Raw genomic sequence first — 21,997 nt, forward strand, 5'->3', positions numbered from 1 at the left:
AATCCCAAAATGCTGTGCAGATAGAAATTATAGTACTGTAATGAAGTCACATATAAATCAAACCAGTCTTTCAAAGCCTATATCTAGACATTTATAATCTGTATCAAATTCCCAGATTTTAGCACTCATGTGACTAGGTTGTTGTAGCCATTCTAAGTCATTCTGTTGTAAAAAGCTGTTCAATTTACAGTTTTAACATTTGTATTGTTTCTGACTGCCAATCATTTGTGCAATTGTGGACAACAAGGAATATAACTCAAGCAAAGAATTACTACCAAGCCAAACCCAGCAGTTTCCTTCAGTAAGTGTCAAACAAAAAAAGTGGATCTTTCATCTGCCAGTGGAACTGGCCTGAGCATCCCCAAGGCTGCGACTCAGGCTCTTACACATGCCTTATTTTAAGCGCATAAGTTCAGTAGAATTACTCATGTGCTTAAAGTTAAGCCCATGTTCATTCACCTTGTTGACTTAGCACTCAAGTGCAGTTGTTAAGCCTAGGGCCAAATTCCTGTCCCACCTATAGGTTGATGAGAGTTTCACTATTCACTTAAACGAGAACAAAACCTGTCCTATTAGATGAAAGAACTGCAACCAATACACTACCCAAAAGACTGAACTGTAACGTAACAGTCCTGAGATGTCAAAAAAAAAAAGAGAGAGAGAGAGAGACTGAGAATGTCAGTTTATATTTTATAGATCATACTGTGTATTTATTTAAATGAATACTTCGCTAAATGTCATATTTTCCAATCAAATGATTTATTTAAATTTCAGGTTCAAGTGACATTCTTGTCACAGCAACAGCAGGAAGAGACTCTATTTGACTGATCCCATTAGAAAGGCTTATAAAGTCATCTTTATTTAAAAAAAAAAAAAAAAGAAGAAGCAGCCCCAACCCCAAACCCTAACAATATAATCTGCATACATACACAAAGTGTTTAAAAGCTTTGGAGTTCTTTTTGGCTTTGCAATGGCTGAATCATGTCTGAAGGGCTATTCTCCCTTCTGATTTGTATATTTTAAAAAGTCATTAAATTCTTGAATGAATCATTAGCTAAACAATTCAGATGTTGTTAAACTGATTTCTTACATAAGATCATCATTTTGCCTCATCAAATGGATACAAGCTTAATGTTCACAAAGGCCGGAACTCTCCTCTGATTTACACTTATAAACCAGGACAAAATTTAGGAAGTCAGGATGTACTTGAGGGCAGGATTTGGCCCCAGGCATATTTTGGTCTCTCTCAGCTGCTTGTTTTGACAGCTTCTAATCCCCTTCACCCACCAACCAACAGCTCCAGCCTTCGTCTCCTTGCATTTTAAAAGCAAATCAGAAACAAAACATTTCCAAGTAATTACTTTGGGATGCCTGCAACAATAATCCAAAACATAACTGCAGTTCAACTTTGTATTTTTTTTTAATAGAAGAAGGGGGGGGAGAGAAAGAGAGAGGAGGGGGAAAAAAAAAATCAAAGCCTGCACATTCCATTCAGTATTTAAATTTTTTCTGTTCAGACTCCCATAAAATTCACCCCAATTCACAAAGGGTCTATCTACTCCATTTCACACATTCCCATCAGAAACACAACACTGTTTCAACGTTCAGAAGACTTTTCATTTAACAAGCTATTAAAGACCTCTGTGTAAAGAACAGTAACTGAGAAGGTCTTCTGCAGCAGCACATGGCAAAAAAAAAAAGCGGGGGGGGGGGAACACAGCCTGGAACTGAAACAGTTCACCTTTGTCTGGAGAGCAGGATCACCCCCTCCAGGTTGAGGAAATATGTTAAAAGTGCATGCTGCTGTGGCATGCAGTATGTTTTTGCATTCATACAGGAGAGAAACCTGGCCCGCAGATGGCCTGTTCTCAGCTTTGTCAGCCACAAACAGACCTTTGAACTTGCTATTTATATAACAGTTTAGTGAGTTTAAGCCTCTTCCTGTATAACTGGCAGTTTGCTGGTTTTGCTGTAATTAGGCTACTTGCAATACATCTTATACAAAAAGGTAAAAACAAGAGGTTCATTTCTCTGCAGCGTGAAGTCTTCCCTTATCAGGACCACGCAGTTACCTGCCGATTTTATATCCCTTTGCCGGGTTTTATTTTATATACCTGGCCGTGCATTTTCCTGCTAGAATGCTTTCTCCCCTTCCATTGCTAGTTTTTCCAAGACTTCACAAGTATTAATAGCAATGACAATAAATATAATATCATCAATGTATTTCTTTGCTTTTTTGATTGTATTATGGAAGGGCTATATATTCTGGAGTTGTAGGGGGGATGGGGGGAGGGGGAAGGGATGCTGGGGTTTTTGTTTCCTAGATGTTGATTAATGGCATCACCTTCTTCAGTAAGCAGGTTCAAATCTAGCCACATGGTCCCAGGATAGTTCAAGATTTCATTTACTTGGTTACCACAGACAAGCATGGAAAGTGATTTAAAAGATGAAATTTGATTTTTAACAGCAAGTGGTCTCCTTGGTACACACAGGCGTTCGAGCTTTTCGCTATACCCATCTCCCTTCCTTTTCCCCTCATTGAATGCCTCCTAGTAAATGCAAACCCAGGTGAATGTTGCCTACTCATCCAGGAATCTTAGTGGACTTTAGCTTTAATCTAGGCCAGAGTTTAGACCCAGCTAAAGTATCCTTTGCAGTATCTGAGATCTGCAATATGTCCTCTGGGACATCTATGCCCTTCCAGTGCACATCTCGCTAATTTAGGGGTCCCTATTTGAAAAAAAATAAGACACGCTGCAACAGTTGTAAACTGCCCTGAAATCCCTAACTTCTGGGCTACTGCAATTACTCCTAATCATCAAAAATGAAACCCCCCAATTCTGGAGTTTGTATCCAGGTAAAGCTCCCCCTGATTATGCTACAAATAACTTTAAAAACATGTCCAGTGGCAGCAAACGTTACAGCTTTGACATCCTAATAGAACAGGCGAAGCGAAGCCCACACAGAGACATACCTCCCAGAGAGGAACAATAAAAAATGGCATTTTCTGGGCTTCCCCAAATCCTTGTGGAAGTTGCTTTTGCAAAGAGGATAGGCATAAGAATCACCTTTGCACTGTCCATACATGCTACTTGGTAACAGGCTTGTTTAAACTACTGTCAATCTCTATATTTCACGCATTAAAGCTACTGTTTTTGTCATATTTGTCATTTTAGCTTGTGTACCTAGATAACATACACAAACTGTAGGCCTAAATTTGCTTTCTTTTGGACTCAGAACTCTAACTGAGATCAATGGAAGCTTTAGAGGTCTCAGGAATGCAAGACTAGGTCCCTATTTGCCTTATAAATGTTTATTAAATATATCTTTAGGAAAAGCAAACTTAAAAAACTACAGTGAAGGAGAAGCATGACTTCAGAATATATGAACACACATACAATAATGTCTTTTTCTAGTATATACATATTAGGTAGGTAGCTTACTGTATGTATGTACAGAACTTTTTCTATATGTCACTGGGCACAGCTATGTGGTGTACAAGTTGTAAATAATATACTGATGGGCCAGTTACACTTTCCTTACTCATGCAAAAGAACTATTTGCATGACTAAGACATGCAATAACATACAATTTCAAATGCACAATACTGTTAATATAATTATGTATGTGTATATAAGTTGTGTGTACCCACACACACACAAACCACTGTGCACATTTATGCATAATAATGAACCAATTACTCTGCGTGTGTGTGTGTGTGTAAAAAATGTGTGTGCGTGCATGCACATGTGTTTGTGTGTGCATATAGGCATGTACATATACATACATGCACAGTATATTATCTATAATACACTGAGTTTCTCTAGATAGCGACTGCTTAGAAACAAACACAATCATAAGAGTAAAACATGTTTTAGGATCCAATGAGCCAAGAACATTAGATTTCCTTTAAAACAATAATTTTCACTGTAAGAAACCAAGTGAATGACATTTGCAGAACAAGCAGCAATATACAAATATTTTATACAAAAACAGAGGCACAAGTACTTTGCTCTTTGTGATACACAACACAAAATGTATGTAAGACTATAGTCAGATAAGAATAAGTAATTAAACATATGTTAAAACTCAATACCTGTAATGTGCTTAGTATCTGAACTACACCCACATATTCAGTTGTAACAGCTTCTATTAAATTAATGATGTTACCCACACCATAAATTAAGCAAATTGTATGCAAATACTATTTGAATAGTAATACAGTGCTTATCAGTTGTCTGGAAAATAAATTAGTGTAGCAGAGTAAAGATAGTGTGCAGAAGCATAATATTTAATTGAGCCCTAATTTTATTGTGATTATTACTTTTAAATAACAACAGCGTGGTTATTAAAACCTGTAAGGCAAAGGTTTATGCAGAGCTGATAAAACACATCAGGAAATCCAAAACGGCCTCTTACAGATGAATATTGATACAGTGTAATTTATTGTTCCAAGGATTTCCTCTAAACTGCTATAAAATAGAACCTGACAGGTATTTGGGTTCTGATTATCTTGGATTTGCAACCAGAGCAGCTACAGTATGTTTGGCAAAATCATAGTTATTAACTAAATACATGATCTTTTTGCACAGGCATTGCTTAAATTATCAGCAAAGTAAAGTGAAGCCTTCTGCAAAATAAGCAGTGCACATGCACACTTTTATATAATCTGGGTGGCATTTAGAGATTAGGACTGACAAAACATACAGGATCCGATTCTTTTTTCCTTGTTTGCCAACCGCACAGACATTTAAGAACCCCGTCATCAATAGCTGAAGTCTTCCACACATGGAAAAAAAAAAATCACCACCAATTGCTAGCCCGAGAAGTACAATGAAAGATGAACTGCACCAGAACAAGCAAACGCCGCTTTATTACCAGCCCATGCCAAGCCACACAAGTTCAAGACCTGCCCCCAGACCAACTTTTTGCTACTCCGCCCCCCCCTTTGCAAAATGCCTCAGCATCCCCCCCCCCCACTTTTTTGGCAACAAGTTCACAATATTTCAGCCACATCTCCCGTCCATCCTTCCCAGGTGCAAAGCCATAAAACCCTCAAGTCCTACTTTTGCTCCCCGCACCCCCAAGTGTCAGATCTGGCGTGATAAGATCCTGGCGACTTGATCTTGCCACTTCCAAGCCTAACTTCAACGAGGCTTTACCTTGTCTATAACAGCAAAAAAAACCCAAGACAACACAACCCCCCCACCCCAGCCCAAGGCAACCACACACCCATCAATGCTCGCAACTTGAAACATTCATTTGAAACCTGCAACTTGAAACATCTTGCAACATGCGACTTGACACATGCAACTCCAAACATACCAGACCCCCCCAATGACAATCGCGGCTAATGAAGGGACTGACACCAGTCACCGGCTCATCACTGCAGCCCCGATCCTGGGCAAACACCGCATCTTGCCGTCTCTCTCCTGCTTCTGATGGTTGTTACAACCCCCTTTCCAAAGCTTTGCACCCCCACCCCCCGGCTCTCAAACTTCACCCCCGGATGGCAGGGTCCCTGCCTGGCCAGGCGGTGCAGCAGGGGGGCTGACTCCCTTCCCCAGCATCCGTGCCCGGCGATGCCTCGCGGGGGCTGGTGGCTCCGGTGGAAACTCGCATCAAGCGGAGAAAGTCCATGCCCAGGATGGACACGCGTGGCACATCCCTCCCCCGCCACCTCCACCCCAAAAGCGGGGTTTCAAGGCAGAGGAGCTTGGTCCTCCCCCCCCTCCACGGAACAAAGGGGGAGAGGGAAGAAGATGGAAGCACCAAAAAAAAAAAAAAGCACACCAAAATTAAAACCTACCACTGCTGCTCTAAGTCCCAGTCTCTGAAAAAGTCGAATAGATCCATAACGATGAGACTCGAAGAAGGGGTGCCCCTGCCCTCCCCAGCCCGGCTAGAAGTGCAGGGATTGCATTAGGTGACTTGTCCCCCCTGCCCCGAGCCGGGCTGGAGGCTCCCGCCGCGGGAGGAGAGGCGCCGCCGCCGCCGCTCGCTCCGGCCGCCGCCAGCAGCCGAGCTGGCTGCCTGGCTGGGAGAGGCAGGCACAGCAGCAACAGCAGCAGCAGCATCAGCATCACACACAGCACAAGGGGAGGAGCCTGGGCAGCCAGAAGCCACGACATGGAGCCAGCACATTATCATCTCCAGGATCTGGCAGAGCCGAACAACACCAGTCCTGACAGCCTCTGGGCTCCTCCTCTGGTGAAATCAGCTGTTGAAGGAGGGGAGGTTGGTGGCTGCAGAGGGCAGGGGCCTGTTGGCTCTTGGCAGGCTTTATGCTCTCTCTCGTGAAGGCACTTTCCTCCCCCCCGCCCCGCACCCCTCTCCGGGAAGTTTTGTGCAAGAGAAAAGGGGGTGCAAAGCGCGCAGGAGAGCTCCAGGCATTGCAGCATCTGCAGCCTCTTGAAGGCTCAGATCAAGTGTAGTCTGTGCTTGCTGGGCGAGGGAAACGCTGCCACTACGGAGGCCGTCTTCCTAGCTACACTGGGGAAGGCTGCACACCTAGCATGGTATGTATAGTAGCGTGGCTCAGGTAATGTATAGTAAACCTCCCACTTAGCTGCTGGACTGGAAAGGTCTTGGCTTTAAGCCCACTTTATGGATGATCTTCTGAGGTCCCTTCCAGCCCTGAAGGCTATGAAATCTATGAAATGGGAGATTTCTCCCTGGCTTGCCCCTGAGGCCTTAGGGCTGAGGGCAAGCAAAACTCAGGGGCATCCAAACCAAGCCTCCGGGCTTGGGCCTGCAAGTAGGATGCCTGCCAAAGGTTTTGGGAACATCTGAAGCCCCAGATGGGGGTGGAGGATGTCTGCTGGGAGAAGGGCCACTTATGGTTCTGGACTCTTGGATTTGGGATTAGTTTTGGCTAATTTGGCCTGGGATACGTAAAATAAAAAATAAAAATAAGGTCTAATTCCAGAGTGTCCCAGCTGGTCTCTGAGAGAGGGGAAAAGAGGTTCCCTGTAATGAGGCTCCTGCAAACCTGGAAACAAGTCGTGAAGTAGTCCAGGGGAGGCACTGGTGAGGCACTGGGCTAGCCCGACTCAGGGAGCTGGACAAGTATTAATGGGCAGGTGGGGGCTGAGACAAAACCAGGCACTGCTTAAAAACTGACATGGAAGACAGACTTTTCACCCACTTTTCCAATTCTGGGATTTTGGTCCAGCCAGGTGGTCTGTGACCGGAGCAGGAGTCTTTTCTGCACTCCTAACGGTTAGCTAACAGGAGGCGGCATGCTAGATTCACCTGTGGGATAACCGGCCTGGAAAAGAGCCCTTCTCTCCCCTACACATCCCACTGGAGACAATTCCCACACCAATGCCCCCACTCACCTGTCTCACCCAGCAAGAGGAGAACAGGAGTTTTATGCTCCGATTGGATCTTCTTTTCAATAAACCCTGCGAGGCATCTGCTGGTTCATATACTCTGCCCATCAGCAGCCTATCCAAATGCCTCCCAGACCATCTGTAGATGCTTCCTCAGTCTGACAAAGGGTGTTTGTACCTGAAAGCTTGCTAAGAAGAATTTTTCCAACTACTTGAGTTGGTTTAAGAAAAGATATCGTATTTACCCAAAGAACCTTGTTTGCCTACGTCCTTAGACCAACATGGCTACAACCTACATCCGACAGGGATTCACATCTATCGTGTGTGGGGGGGGTCCTTCATTTTTACTCCTGGGGTACTTTGCTAACGGGGTTTTCTTTCAGCTGGTACTTAGGAAGGCAAGGCCAAATAAACATGCAGTTGTGCCCCTATTCTCAGAAGAATGACTTACATCCTTACATTATTCGAGTGCTTATGGGCTGTTCTGGACTGAGTAGTGGTGACATCTGGAGTGGTCCTTAATTCCAGATAAAGGCCATTTCCAGGGTCTTCTGTCCAGCCCTGAAGCAGCCTCCCTTTACAGTAGACAATGTATCAAGGTGCAAACCTATCAATAGTACTCACGGTCTTGCAGTGCGAGGCCGACCCAGACCATTTATTGCCTTGAGAAATAAAAGGAACTGAGAGCTTGACCTTGACCCACGAGAATCAGTGAGAGATAAGGCTTGACCTCAGGGTTAGCAAATTAAGACACGAGCAGACCAAGAGAAAACAGGAGTTGCAGATTGGTTTCCTCAAGGCTTCTGCTGTTACCTGGGCCTTCTGAATCATATTTAGGGCTGTCTAAAGGCTGAGCTTTCAGTTCCTTGCCATCATGCTGGCCTTTCAAAAGAAGGTACTGAAGCAAAACTGGTGTGCCTGACTTTGAATTACAGTTATACTCTGTAAAAAAAAAAAACAAAACAAAACCCCCAAAAACAGGGCAGTTTCTCTCCCTGGCTGCGGGCCAGCAGGTGAATGCAAAAGTTCCTTCTGATGTGCCTGTCTGTTCCCTCCTTGCAACCAGGCACTTCCCTGCCAGTACCAGCCTTTCAAAAACTATGACTCAGGACTCAGAAAAAAGAAATTGAGAGACTGTATTAAAAAATCATGGGATTTTTTTTTTTCAAATGACAAATTGGGGGCTCTTTTGTCCTCTGCTTTTTGAGCTTGCTAGCTGCACAAAGGTGTAGCTGTACCAGCTTTTTCAAAGCTTTCCTTCACAACGACATGGGCCAAAACTTTGTTTTTTTAAACGAATGCGAACAATATCACCTAATCACAAGAATCCAAGGTGTGCAAAAACCTCAAGTAACACAAGATGGGTGAGAGCTGGTAACATCTTGACTCCGCTCTATTCAAATAGCAAGGTTTGACCTGCTATTAAAGAGAGTGCATTTGGGAACAGAATTATTGCGCAGCAGGTTGAAAACACTTCCCAGGCACAGGGGCCAGCACTTCCTTCAAGTTTCTTTAGAAACTCAACATATAATAGTCTCTAAGAAGGCTTTCAAAAGGGATTGTATCAAAGACAGGGAGAAGAAAATCCAGTGCCAGCAGGCCACCCTGTCACTCCTATTAAGGTCAATATAAAAGACAACCTGTCCCCCCTTGGGGCTACACTTTTACCTCTTGAAACTATAAGAATTGCCAGCCTCTCTACAGTGCACTAGAAGGCTAGTTCCTGAACCAGCCTTTTTGTTGGCATCGGTAGGGAATAGCTCATCTTTGGGGCTCACCTCCATTAATAATGCCACAGCTATGAGTCATTCTGACCTAAGGAAGGGCATTTTATATCCAAAAGTATGTCTAACATCTCTCCCAAGTTGTTTGTCCACACCTCAAATTTTACTTCTCAGTGAGCATGTCTATACATGTGTTTACGCTGGCTTAAATTTACTGTGCAGTAAATTACTGTGCAGTAAATTTAAGCCATCATAAATGCATGCATAAATTACTGCTCAGTAAGTGAAAACAGGCTGCTGTATACACATGCAGGCATTAAAGTGCACTAATGCTGTATGTGGACTGACTTGGGACTAAAGTTCGTTTGCAGGGAATCTGTCCACTAAATGTAGTCCCAAGTCAGGTCACACACACCGTGTTACTGCGCAGTAAGGAGTCTACACATGCATTACTGCTCAGTAACTAATCTGGTGTAAATTTGATACCTGCATGATGCATGTATCAAATTTACATTCAAGTTGGCTTACGCTACCATACTTACTGCGCCGTATAGGCATGTACGTGCAGACACGTGCCTGTACCGTGCAGTAATTTCAGTTACTGCTTAGTAAATGCACATGTGTAGATGTACCCATCAGATACCGTGCTGCAGGTTTAGCAGGGTGGAGTTTTACTTGTCACCGGGGGCAGACCTGTTTGTTCGAGCAGCTTCAGCCCCTCCGTGCCCAGCATCCCTTGGCGCTTCTGAGGCCCGGGCAGGCTGATGGCAGCAGAACGAGGGGTGCTTAGGAGGGAACACAGGCTTCTGGGAGACAAAGAGCCAAAGTCCTGGTCTGTGTGGACAGATCTCCTGCAAACTCTAGCTCTCGTGGAGACTGAAAGCAGCTGCACAGAACAACAAAGGCAGGCAGCACCGAGATGATTCAGAGTGCAACCAACCTCAGGCCAGGCTGCTGCTGCTAGTCCCCTCGAGAGGTCTAGCAGCATTCTCCGTGAACCTCAAACAAGCACTGCCTCTGAGGCGAACACCGGGCTCAGTCCTCAGCAGGTTCCTACAAACAGTGGCACACATCATAATAACAGCAGATTCCTTTACTAGGGCTGGAGACAGCACAGAAAGTGAAACTGCTGAGCACAACGGCTCTAACAGCCACCACGGAAGAGGCTGGATATAAGAGCATCTCTTAGAGCCCTGTTGGGAGTGTTCCCTTGCCTACTTGGCCGCTTTTCCCTCCCCAGCCAGCTACCAGACTGCAGGGTCCAGCCTGATGCTCCTCCTGTACCACAGTCCCAGGTTCTCCCCCAAAAACTGGGGCCCATTTCAGCTCAGGTATTCGTTCCTCCTCATTCCTGCTGCACAATACTGGCATCTTCCAGTGGCTGGAGGTTGACCTGCATGGAAGGGAGGACTCCTGGTAGCTCCCCATCCTACACCGTTTCTTCCATTTCTGTCTCTTCGGGTTTGGCAGCAGGTAACGGGGTTATAAACCGCGAGGAAGGGGGAGAGGCAGGTCCAGTAAGGAGAGGAATTCCTGGTTGCCCTTCCTGACTGAGGGACTGTCTGTATGTAAATGTGCACACAGCTGCAGTGAGGTGGGGGATGAGGCTGTGGAAGAAGTAACTGAAGAGTAAGAGTAAGAGCTAGACTGAAGTCAGGGAGCAGGAGACAGGACTAGGAAAAAAAAAAAATCTGTCCTTTGTCAGGGGCAGGAGGAGGAAGAGGATGGCTCTTTTTCTACCCCCCAGCCTCCTTATTCTTCCCTTAAGCTTTTCCAGAGACATCTTTGATTGCAGTAGCTCCATCCTGAACACGCAATCAACTTGCAAGGGAAGTTAAGAGCCATAAGCTCCTTGTCACCTGCAGTGTCATCCGTTATTTGAGAATGAACTGCCAGAAACACGGTCCCTTTTTTTTTTGTTTAGCCTGATTCGGGATCAAAATATTGCACTAAGTGGGTAAAGTGGGAATTTCATTGAAACTGCTCACCTTAGTGACAACTCCTACATTGCATAGACTGAGATTCTGCGTTAGGCTAAGTGGCAAGGGCTAACAAAGCCCTTCTACAACTACCTCTCCAATCAAAAGTACACTGAAGGGCATTTAAGTTACCAGGTGCTCTGCTTCATTACCAGGTCTAGGAAAGCACTGTTGAGTTGAGCAAGTAGAAAAAAATAATCATCATGTGCGTACGGTTGCATACCCCTACATTTTGGCTGAAATGTTTCCATCTGGAAAGGTTGCCGTAGTGCTTTGTGGGAGCTGTTGTTCACGTCTCTCATGCCTATATAGATAGGAATGAATGGATGGACTTTGCCTCCCATAATGAACCAAGGTCTCTGCTATGTTCATGCACTATAGGACCCTGTAGCAATAGCGTGTCACAGGAGAAGAGGTCGAACAAGGTAATCTTGCCCAAAGAGGATAATGGGGGCGGGAGGAAACAAAACTGAATTTTCCAGGATGCACCAAATGTGTTTGACCACATCATGAAAAAAAATAATCAAGGTTTTCCACAGAAAGTAGACTTTTTTTCCCCATGAAAAACTGCATTGACTCAAAAAACCTTATTTTCTCTTGAAATATTTCCTAATGGAAAATGTGTAACCAGTCCTATTTTGAACGCACACATTGACGACACTTGGTTTTATGAAGGGGAAAAGAAAGGGACGAGCAACTTGAACATGAAAAATGAAGCTCAGGGAATTCATACTTCTCGGTAGGGAAATGATTGATTTTCTCATTTGGTGTCTCATTTATATTGAACTAATCACCATGTAAGTTTATATAAACCAAGAGTTTAAGTCATCTTAGATAAAGCATACAGATAATTTAACCTATGGTTTATTAATGTAAATATTAACATAAACCCAAGAACAGCGCAAGTTGGCTAAATGTGGGTCAATGAAACCAGGCAATTTATATTTTTAAGTCACATTTTACCTTAAACAGTGGCTCAGAAGAAATAAACAAATCAAACGTATGTGCTGCATAAGGCCCCATGTTGCACGTCCGCCCTCATTGAAATTTCCACTTGGAATTTAATAGGAATTTTAGCTGCGGAGAGCAGGTCATCACTAGACTGTGCACACATGTGTACGCATGCATGCACGCGCACAAGCACATACACACACACACACACACACACACACACACACACACACACACACACACACACACAGAGGCAACCTTTATTTTTTTGTCATTTTTACGTGAAGCCTGTAATAATTCACAATGTGGTTTATTTAACGGAGCATAACTATTTTCTGGTTCTATTTGATGCTCCGATGTTTGAGATGTGAATCATTCAAGACCATACCACTTCCAAAAACTTTCTGGCAAAGTTTTCTTACTGTGGCCAGGAGCAATGTTCTCAAAATCCGCGCTCTTTTCTATAGGATTTGGTAGGCATTAGAAAAATGCAGATGTAACTTTTTCTAAGCTGGCCCTTAAAAGTAGCAAGGTGTCAAATTCATGCAAGTCCCACCACAAGTATCCAAAACCGACTTCAGGAAAACCACAGAAGAGTCAAGATACAATCAGCAAACCTATGCAACTTTGCCAAAATCATGTGAGGTGTGGATAGCCCAGTAAAATAATATTAGAGGCTGCCAAAACCAGAAGAGTGTGAAATGTATAAATGTTGGGTTTTTTTTACAGTTCTAACATTTACAAGAGAGCAATGGGGCCAACTGAGAGTATGTCTGCACAACTCAATTCAGTGCCAGGCAGAAATTCCCAACTCGCTCAATACTCAAGTTATACTGGAAATCGTATAGCTATATTAGTGCAACATTCAGCCCAGGCTTGTACCACAGAATCAGGGCTGAAAGGGACCACAGGAAGTCATCTATTCCAGTGTTTCTCAACTCATGGGCCACAACCCAAAAGTGGGTCAAAAGAATATGTGGAAGGGTCTCAAACAAACTTTAAAAATGGATTCCCCTTTAAAAGAGAAAAATGTGGGAAACTGTGGCTTTTCCCTTGCAGGCTGGCAGAGATCCAGCCTGCAAGGGGTTTCTTGGCCTCCCTCCCATGCCCCACACACACTCCCCCTGCTCCACACGCTGGGGGGGCTGGGGCCTACAGGTGGGGGGCAGTGGGTCAAGAGTGAGGCAATGGGCTGGGACTGGCCATCTATGTTTGCAAATGGGTCCTGGTACAAAAAAGGTTGAGAACCACTGATCTATACCAACACCCTGCTTGAAGCAGGATCAGCCCCATCTAAGCCCTCTGATACACGTGCTTACTTAGCTTATTCATCTAAAACTACACGATCAACCCCGTCACACAGCTGCAAGGTATATTGCCCCCAAAACACCCAAACCTGGCACAGGTAGAGCCGGAGGACACCCAAACCTGGCACAGGTAGAGCCGGAGGACAAGGTCTGCCAAGGTGCTACTGCCAAAGTTGTTCAAATGCACTTAAGGAGATCCGAAGAAGAGGGTCATGTCCCTCATTACAGAGGAAGGCAAAACCCCCACAGTCTGTACCAATCTGACCATGGGATAAAATTCCTTCATGATCCCAAATATAGTGATTGGTCTGACTCCGAATGGAGTGGCAAGACCCTCTATCCACCAACGCTCCAGGTTTTAGCGCTAGCAGGAGCATTGACATACCTCAGTCAAAATCCCCAGCCTTGGCAGTAGCCAACACCCATTGTTTCTAAGGAAGGGGAAAAAAAATCCAAGCCATGACACCTGTAGCAACAGGCAGAGGAAAAAAAAAAAATGATCCCAGCTTTATGTGGCAACCAGCAAAGCCCAGAAGCATGGGAAAAAACCAAACGCCCTCTGTTCTCCTCTGCAAACTTGGGGACAGGAAGCAGAACTCAAGCCATCACCTCTACTGCAGTGTCAGAACTCCCCTTTCCATATCCCCTCCATAAACATATCCCCACTTCTTTCATAACTTTCATATACTCCCTGCTTCTCAGCAGGACTTATTTAGGCTAGGCCCTAGGCAGAACACTGTGCTAACGTGACTATATTGTTTTTAGTACCTGAGCTAGTTCATTGTGACACTGCATGGCACCGGACATAGGGCCTCTGGGTGGCTACATATGTTGGGGTTGTAGTATCCTTTTCCTCTGTGCTATCAGCTCAAATCCTCACAAGCAGTTGGTTTCTCAATGATGCCTGAGCCAAATGTCATAAGTAGCTAATTGAGAAAATAAGATTGTAAAGGATGCAGATCAAACAGAAAACTCAGGCGAGATGGGGGACTTTAGCAAGAATGCTAGTGGCCATCCTGATGTGCGACGGTACAAACGCCAAGCATAGCTGTAATTTTTAAAAGCAAGGAAAACTCATTTAAACTTTCAATTATAGACATTTGAGTCGAAAATGCAACTTCTGGACGACTACAACTTGTTCGCCGATCCTTCTCTTTTCCCTGTGCTATCAAGGGTGTTTTGTGGGTTTTAAATGGGCAGGTTAACTCTTTGCATATTTGAAAGAACAAAATTGTATTTCGTGCCTATCATCTACTTGTAAACAATGGCTGAAGTGAGCAACTAAGCACCAAGCCATCTGTTATCATCCGTTCCTTTAACCAAACTGATCACTTAAAGCCCCATCATAGCTCCAACTTGCTTTCTGGCCTGGCATACAGCAGCAATCCATGTGGCGGCTTTTTAACCAATTGTAGGACCACCTCCTACTTGCACGTGAAACCAAACCCAACTAAATACAAAAACATAAAGACAAAAAAGACATATTTTAAATGTACATCATCATATAATTGTGTTTAATTTTTATAGAACAAAATCTATTTTTTGTATATGACTATATAACACATTTATAATAAAGGTATATTACCGTATTTTAAATATAAAAATATCCAGGAAATTGAAATTCAAAGTCAAGGTGAAAAAACATCTTCTGACATGACGGCTCTTATTTTCAGAGGATATTAGACTTTTCCAGAGTAGAGATAAACATTAGTGGCTGAAATGTTGTCTTCCCTTCAGCGATCTTTATGACGATGTTCACTAATGCATTTCGCAGAAACGTAAGAGCCAACAGACTTTCCTTTTTACAAAGGAAATGGCAAGAATACTGTCTGGCCTGGAAAGGAGAGAGACCCTCTTTTGTCAGGTATTTCACCTTCACGTTACTTGCATTGCTTTACTAAGATTGTACTATTGTATTCATAATTTTAGCTTCAACTGTATGATTCCCCTATGTCAGAATTATATATCCTCTCCTGTCTTCTTCTAATATATATTTTCATGTTTCTGATGGCTCACAAATGTGAATCTATCAGAGAGGCAAGACTGAAGTCAAACTTGCTAACAAATATATTGTGCGAGTACCTACTCGATAGCCATTCTAGATCAACCAAAGCAATATAACCTAACCATGTTCATCATATAACTACAGATATCCAATATTAGACAAAGGATGCTGTAAGAAATGAAGGGCAGTTAAAAAAAATAAAATAAAAGCCAGATAGTACAAGCAAGACATGAAAGTTCAAAATAATTCATGCGTACAGTGCAAGAGGTCATCCAGTATTCAAATACATTTCAGCAAAGGGGCTTTAGCTCAGACGGAAGAAAATAACAACATTCTGGAAGGATAAAGATTTTCAAATCTGTAACACTTATTCTTCAAGGACATAAAAAAATATTGCAATATATATAAAACATTTCAAATATCTGTGCTTCTTTACACTCTTTGGCAGACATACTGTAACTTCCCAAGAGAAGTTTTAAAACAATCTTTTCTGGACCAAGTCAAAGATAAGAGGCAATACTGAAAAGAGAAGACCATACTTGGAGCCAGCTCCAGAAGGGGGATAAAGAGACTATCTACACATTCATTAATGCACCGTAATTACGGCGCATTAAGTTTAGTACCTGTAAGAACAGGGACCAACTTCATGTGCCATAATTGGCGCTGCTGCACATTAGCACAAATGAATGCTTTTTTTGTGACTATAAATGTGCATTAGACTAAGCCTACTGTGCATTAGCATGGTTTTTGCCCGCCGTGCTAATGCACAGTAGAATTAGTCTTCTGCACATTAAGCGTCCCTGTGGCATTCAGTCCATCCAAAAGACTAGAAGGCATGGTGAGACGGGTACATGCCCAGTATGACAGCAGCGTTCGGCTCAGAGAGTATGTGAGATGCTCAGTTGAATGGCTTGGAAGGCGCTGTGACGGTTCTGCAGAAAACAATAGCAGACCCTTACCATCATTTCTTTTCATTCAAGAAATGAACGCCTGGCGTATTTATTTCATAAAGTGAGAACCGGTATCCCAAACAAATAGTTAGACTGAGAATTATCCAGCCTTTTTCCTGGCAAGTAGCTTAAATGACCGTGTCTTGCTTTTCTGGGAAAGGGGCCAGGTGAGTTGTGAAAGGGCTGTAGCACTGAAGGCAGCGTCTCGAGGGTTCATACCACGCACTGACTAGAGGCCTGGTAAAAGAATCAGGAGAAGGAGACTCAGACTTTTACCCTTCGTGAGGGTAGGGAGCAATGGGAAAAGCAGTCCATGGGGGGAATGGAGAGATGTGTTAAAGCTCCTTGAGAGCATGAAGGGGCTCTGACTAGGCCCTCACACAGAGCAGGGTTTTCAAAGGAGGGCACAGGCACTTGCAGGTGAAATACTGGCCCCAGTAAAACCCATGACATAGCACACTTTGAATTTAGTGGGGCTGGGATTCACTGCAGGACCCAAATTCTCATTGCAAGCCAATAGGGCTTAGACATCAGAGGACCAGCAGAGCTTTTATAAATGGTGCCGAACTATGCTTGAAAACTGCCCCCCTCCATACCTGCTACTATAATGCAGTAATATATATAGGGGTGAGAACTGCTTATCTGAGCGTCTGACTGCTCAGGACTTTCTAATTTTTTTGCAAAATTCTTGCTGGCCTAATAAAAGATATCTCTACTATGAGTCCTGATTGCCTTTTCCTCTAGACCAGTATGGCTACAACCTGGATACCTGAGGACTTTCTAACTTGATAACTAATCTCGATTGATCCAGTTCCAGAAACTTTCACTGGCTCGAATGCAACGATAAAAAATATAATCCCAACAGTGGCCTTTTCTCCTGTGTCTCTGCAAGACCTAAGAGATGTGTAGGATTGTCTCTGTACTTGGTACATAGGAAGAGCACTAGTGATGATGATCTGGGAGAAACTGGGGCACTTCCCATCTTTGTTAAAGCAGAAACTTGTTTCTAAAAAAATAGAGTCCAGAGACTCTGGTACATACCTACAGACCTTCAAGGATCTGGCTCTAGGTGACTTTGGTTAAATTCAGTACTTGAAAGAGGAGGAGAATGATCCCCTGGACTAGAAGTAAGCACCGTGGGAAAATGCCACAGAAGCTCATCCCCACAGCTCATTAATACCCTGCTTTTTAAACAGAACCAGAACATAGTGCTAAGCGATGTCATACCATTTTGTGAAAGCAACAGATACCCACTTGAATGAGACTGTGATATGGGGAAAAATTGTGAGCCACTGTCCAGACTTCTAAAAATGTAACCTAATAAGGGCTACCTAATTAAGAATGATTGAGTAGAAATGTTATACCATAACTTGCTGAGCTGATTTAAATTGACCTAATTTCTGAAAATATCTTTAAATGCCTGTTATCTTTCAAGAAAACTAGTTAATATGATTTTTTTTCCCTGTTACCTACAGCAGATTATTAACGGTGTCCTACCTAAGGGAAGTGATATTGACAAAGGGAGAATTTCACTTTTTGAGTGAAATAGACACGCTTGGCAAGGAATTGAAAAGCAGATGAGTATTTACGCAACTGTAACGAGAAGATTATAATTGATCTCTCTGACATCAGTCTTATATAAAACAGGGGAAATGCAAGAAATGTATCTGGACCAGGCTAGAATTATCAAGCAATGAAAGCAAGCCATCGGCTGACTACAGTGCTGGAACATCTAGCATCTGAGAAGCCTTTAATCCCCACTGCTAGAGACAGAAACATTGCTCTTGATAAAAGGTGGCCAAAACCATGTCACTGCTTATTATGGAAACCAACATCAACCTATTTAAGGAGCTGCTTGAAAAAAAAAAAGCATAAGATATAGCTGCTCACAGACCGTTCTGTTGATAGTTCCCACTGCTTTTTATTTTTTCTTCTCTACTGAGGTTGACCAAACTTCTTTCTAATAAAATCTCAGTCTAGATGTTCATGAATGCTAGGGTCTCTCTTAAACATAGAAAAGAAACAATTTCCCTTATTCCCCCCTCCACCCCCCCCCCCCCAAATCAAAACAACCCACAAACCATCATTTAAGCACTAAACATCAAGGTAAAGAAAAAGCCACTGTGTCAATGGCCATGTTTGTAAATTAGTCCTAGGCACTTACTAGACACAAAGAAAAAAGAGACTAGTCAACAGCAAAACAGCCAACTATAGCCCAAGGATATTGAAAATATAGAACAGTATCTATCACCTTAGTTGCAGCTTTAAAAGTGGGTGGCAGATCAGTTGTAAGGAAGAAAAAGCCAACTGCAGATCAATGTAATCAACTGATTACTCAACTATGGAAAAATTAGCATCCCATGTATAGGGAGATTTTATTTTTTTTTGGAATAGAGCAAAGAAATGTCTGCTGATCTCTGTAAAATCTACATAAACTTGCCAAAAGCCATAAAACAAGAGGACAAATTTCAGAGTAGATGTCCTTAATATGGATTTATAAACCTAACTCTAGGCACCTGAAGTTACCATGAACTTACAAAACAAAAACGTGGGTGCTTATACCAGATTTTAGGAACTTTAGGTAATTAAAAATCCTTGTCAGAAGTCCATGGTCTGGGTATTCGCTGTAACTGGAGTTTTTTAAAAGTTTGACTTAAATGAGGAAGTCCTTTGACTAAGCTTATTATCATCATTTCCTAAAGCAGCTAGTTCAAAAGCTTGAGAAGTTTACCTAAAGAGTTAGGTGTTCATTTTAGTATGAATAAGGCAGTTATCTTTCAGAAAGCTACTATTTAAACGAGGATATGCTTGTCAAATGTACTACTTCTTTATGTAGCCCGAGTTAGCAGTTCTGGTAGCTGTTGCTCAATCTATACATATAAACAAATCTTAATTTGAGAGACTTCAGGATAATCCAGGTCATTTCTCCTAGCCCACAATACAGCAGTTTAGGGCATGTCCAGATGAGTGGGAACATGCAGTATGCAGCACTGCAGAGCTGTCTGTGGTACCTCACACTGTACACCCTGCACATGCAGGTGTTCCCCACACTGCTGATTTGTAGCATAGGGGGTTTTTTGACACCAGGAGAGCCCAGTGTTAGAAAAGCCTGCAGCTAAAAAAAAAGGGTAGAGCACGTGGCAGCAGCATGCACTGCCCAAAACCGGAGCTTGGTTGACCAGAGCCATACCAGGCTTCTGGCCAGGCTCCCTGCTGCAGGATTCCCACAGCTGCAGCCCCTGGAAGCCCCCAGGACCTCAGGTAAGACTCTGGGGCCAGCCCAGTCTCCCCTACCCAACACTGGGCAACTTGCCATGCGCCAGAGAGCGCATGCACGGGTGTTCCCTGGGGATAGGTAGCAGCGGCACACAACGTGCCACTACTTTTGCCCCTGGAAAAATGCACATTCCTGCTCTTGGGGATATGTCCTTAGAGATACAGTTTTAGTTGGTTTTACTTGCCTGTATCTGATTTCTCCTTAATAATTAAAGATAGATACTTTTCAGGACTAGAAAACTGGAGTCAGCAACTCTTTATACAGTGGGTGTATAGATAAAGATTTCAATAAGATTTCCTAGAACTCAGTCCAGTGAAATGTGTCATAACTCACTTTCATATATTAAGGTAATTCTGCATTACTCAAGAATGACAGAATTAAATGCAGTCTTGCTAAAATATTGATCATAATACATATGGCCATCTAATTTATGAGTCAAGAGATATATGTTTTCCTCTGCAAGACAATGAACGCTTGTCTCGTTACTGAATTATTTCAACTGAAGTTTCTACCATTAGTTAGGTAGTTAATCAGTATTTGAACATTTTAATTGAGAAGATCCATGACTAAGTTGCTTGTTCAAGATGCATGGATGAGTTTGGTGACAAAAATCACACAATTAGTCCTGTAAAACACAAAGGGATGTGGGTAACACAAAGCATCAAATAAAGAGCAGTGGCTGTATAAGGAAAAAAGTGTCAAGAACAGAAATAAATTGTATTGGGGTATCCAATGATGCACATAGCAGGAAAATGTCTAAGGACACAGTCAGGCAAAACTTCCACTGAAATCACAATTGAACTGCAGATCAGTAGTTCTGCAAAACGTCCTTTATTCAAAGTCCACTGAAGCCAATGGAAGGACTCCATGGGTTCTGGGACTGAAACCAGAAAGACCAGATAAATACTGCTGGTAGAAGGCATAGTGGCATGCTCAGAGAATATCTATTTCTGAGAAAAATACAAATTAATAGGCAGCAATTTGTCTTGCTATAACCCTTAGGCCTTCATTCTTTCATAATCCACTTTCATTCAAAGTAAAATTAATTTAAAACATTTATTAGCATCTATTTTCTTCTAGGTGTGCTGAGCATATGGAACCAGATCATCAGCTCCTGTTAACAAGCAGAACACCATTGACTTCAATGGTGCTACATCAACTATCATGAGTTGATTATGTGACCTGTTTCTTTACGAGCTATTTCATTAAGTCTTGTGTCAACATCATCAATAACAATGGGACACCAAAGCGTTGATAATTATAAATAATTTGTACTTTGCATTCTATTAGTTACTATTAAATAGTTAATCCTAATAAGGCCCCTAGGAAAACTGAAACCCAGAGTAGGCTGAGTGATTTGATCAAAGTCACACAGTGATTCTCCCACTTCCCAGGACTACTTTCTAACTTCTTTGAGTGCTTCTCATCTTAATTTTCTTTCAGTTGCTGTTCAATTCATAAAAGCATACACTGTGTGTGTGTGTGTGTGTTTCAGGATGTGCAACATATATAAAAAGTGCATGTATTTGCATATTCCCTTCTGCTCTTTAATCTGTTACTTGTCTATGTACACTGGAAGTTTCCTGAGGTAGGGATCACTACCTGTGTGTATGCATGCATGCTTTGCATATACACACACAGAGAGGATCCCTACTTCAAGAAACTTCCCATTTTTTCATATATAATATATGATCATATCCTTTATATAATAGACATGACCATATGGCCCCTGGCATACATTCATTTAATGGTGCAACAAGATGTGATCCTAAAACAGGGGTGGGCAATTATTTTGGGGGGAGGGCCGCTTTCTGAGTCTTGGCAGGTCATCAAGGGCCACGTGACAGGAGCCAGGGGCAGATAACTATTATTTTCTAAATTTTTTTAAGGGGCCTCATGGGTCAGATAGAATGGCCTGGCAGGCCACATCTGGCCCATGGGCAGCATTTTGCCCACCTCTGTCCTAACAGTTGTGTCACTTCCCACGCCACACATCCATAGCAGGAAGTGCAATTTTGGGATTAGAGATCAGATCCCAATTGTGCCATTACTACTTGCCTTACCATATTCCCAGGCTCCCCCTGTACTGGCAAAGTGAAAGCCAGGTGCCTGCAGCCTGGTGTGACCCAATGAGGTCCCAGGGTTGGGACCAAAAATCAGCCGATTGTCAGTCTCCACCCCATAAGCACACTGAGGCTGATTTGAGCTTCATGAACTGGAATGTCAGAAAGCCTTATGTGCATTCCGGCTACATTTGTATTTTTTAAGGTCCCAATGCAGTGGGATGTAGGGATCAGGGAGAGTTTCCCCAATCCCCAGATCACTGTGTGCCACAGGTGTCAGAAAACTGCAGCCAGCCAGGCTATGCGCACAGTTTCTAAAGGTCCCAGGGCATGGGGACCCTGACATCAGGGAGCAAGGCTGTTGAGGGGCTCCTCTGCCACATGCAAGGCATACGTATAAGGCACAA

General features: G+C 43.0%; 1 protein-coding gene across 4 annotated transcripts in view; it reads right to left on the minus strand.

The window, feature by feature from the left end:
• Positions 1-21,997, minus strand: part of AFF2 (ALF transcription elongation factor 2) — a 530,167-nt gene that overhangs the window by 401,644 nt on the left and 106,526 nt on the right. For 3 of the 4 annotated variants that reach the window (XM_019492849.2, XM_019492848.2, XM_059732874.1), the window contains exon 1: positions 5,810-6,056. The exons of the other annotated variant lie outside the window; for it this stretch is intronic. In XM_019492849.2, the coding sequence (XP_019348394.1) occupies positions 5,810-5,856 (47 nt within the window). In that variant the 5' untranslated portion in view covers positions 5,857-6,056. Of the gene's footprint in view, positions 1-5,809; positions 6,057-21,997 lie in introns of those variants that run through there. 4 annotated transcript variants of the gene reach the window in all.

The sequence above is a fragment of the Alligator mississippiensis genome, chromosome 8 (genome assembly GCF_030867095.1).
Source record: "Alligator mississippiensis isolate rAllMis1 chromosome 8, rAllMis1, whole genome shotgun sequence".
Classification (NCBI taxonomy): Eukaryota; Metazoa; Chordata; order Crocodylia; family Alligatoridae; genus Alligator; species Alligator mississippiensis.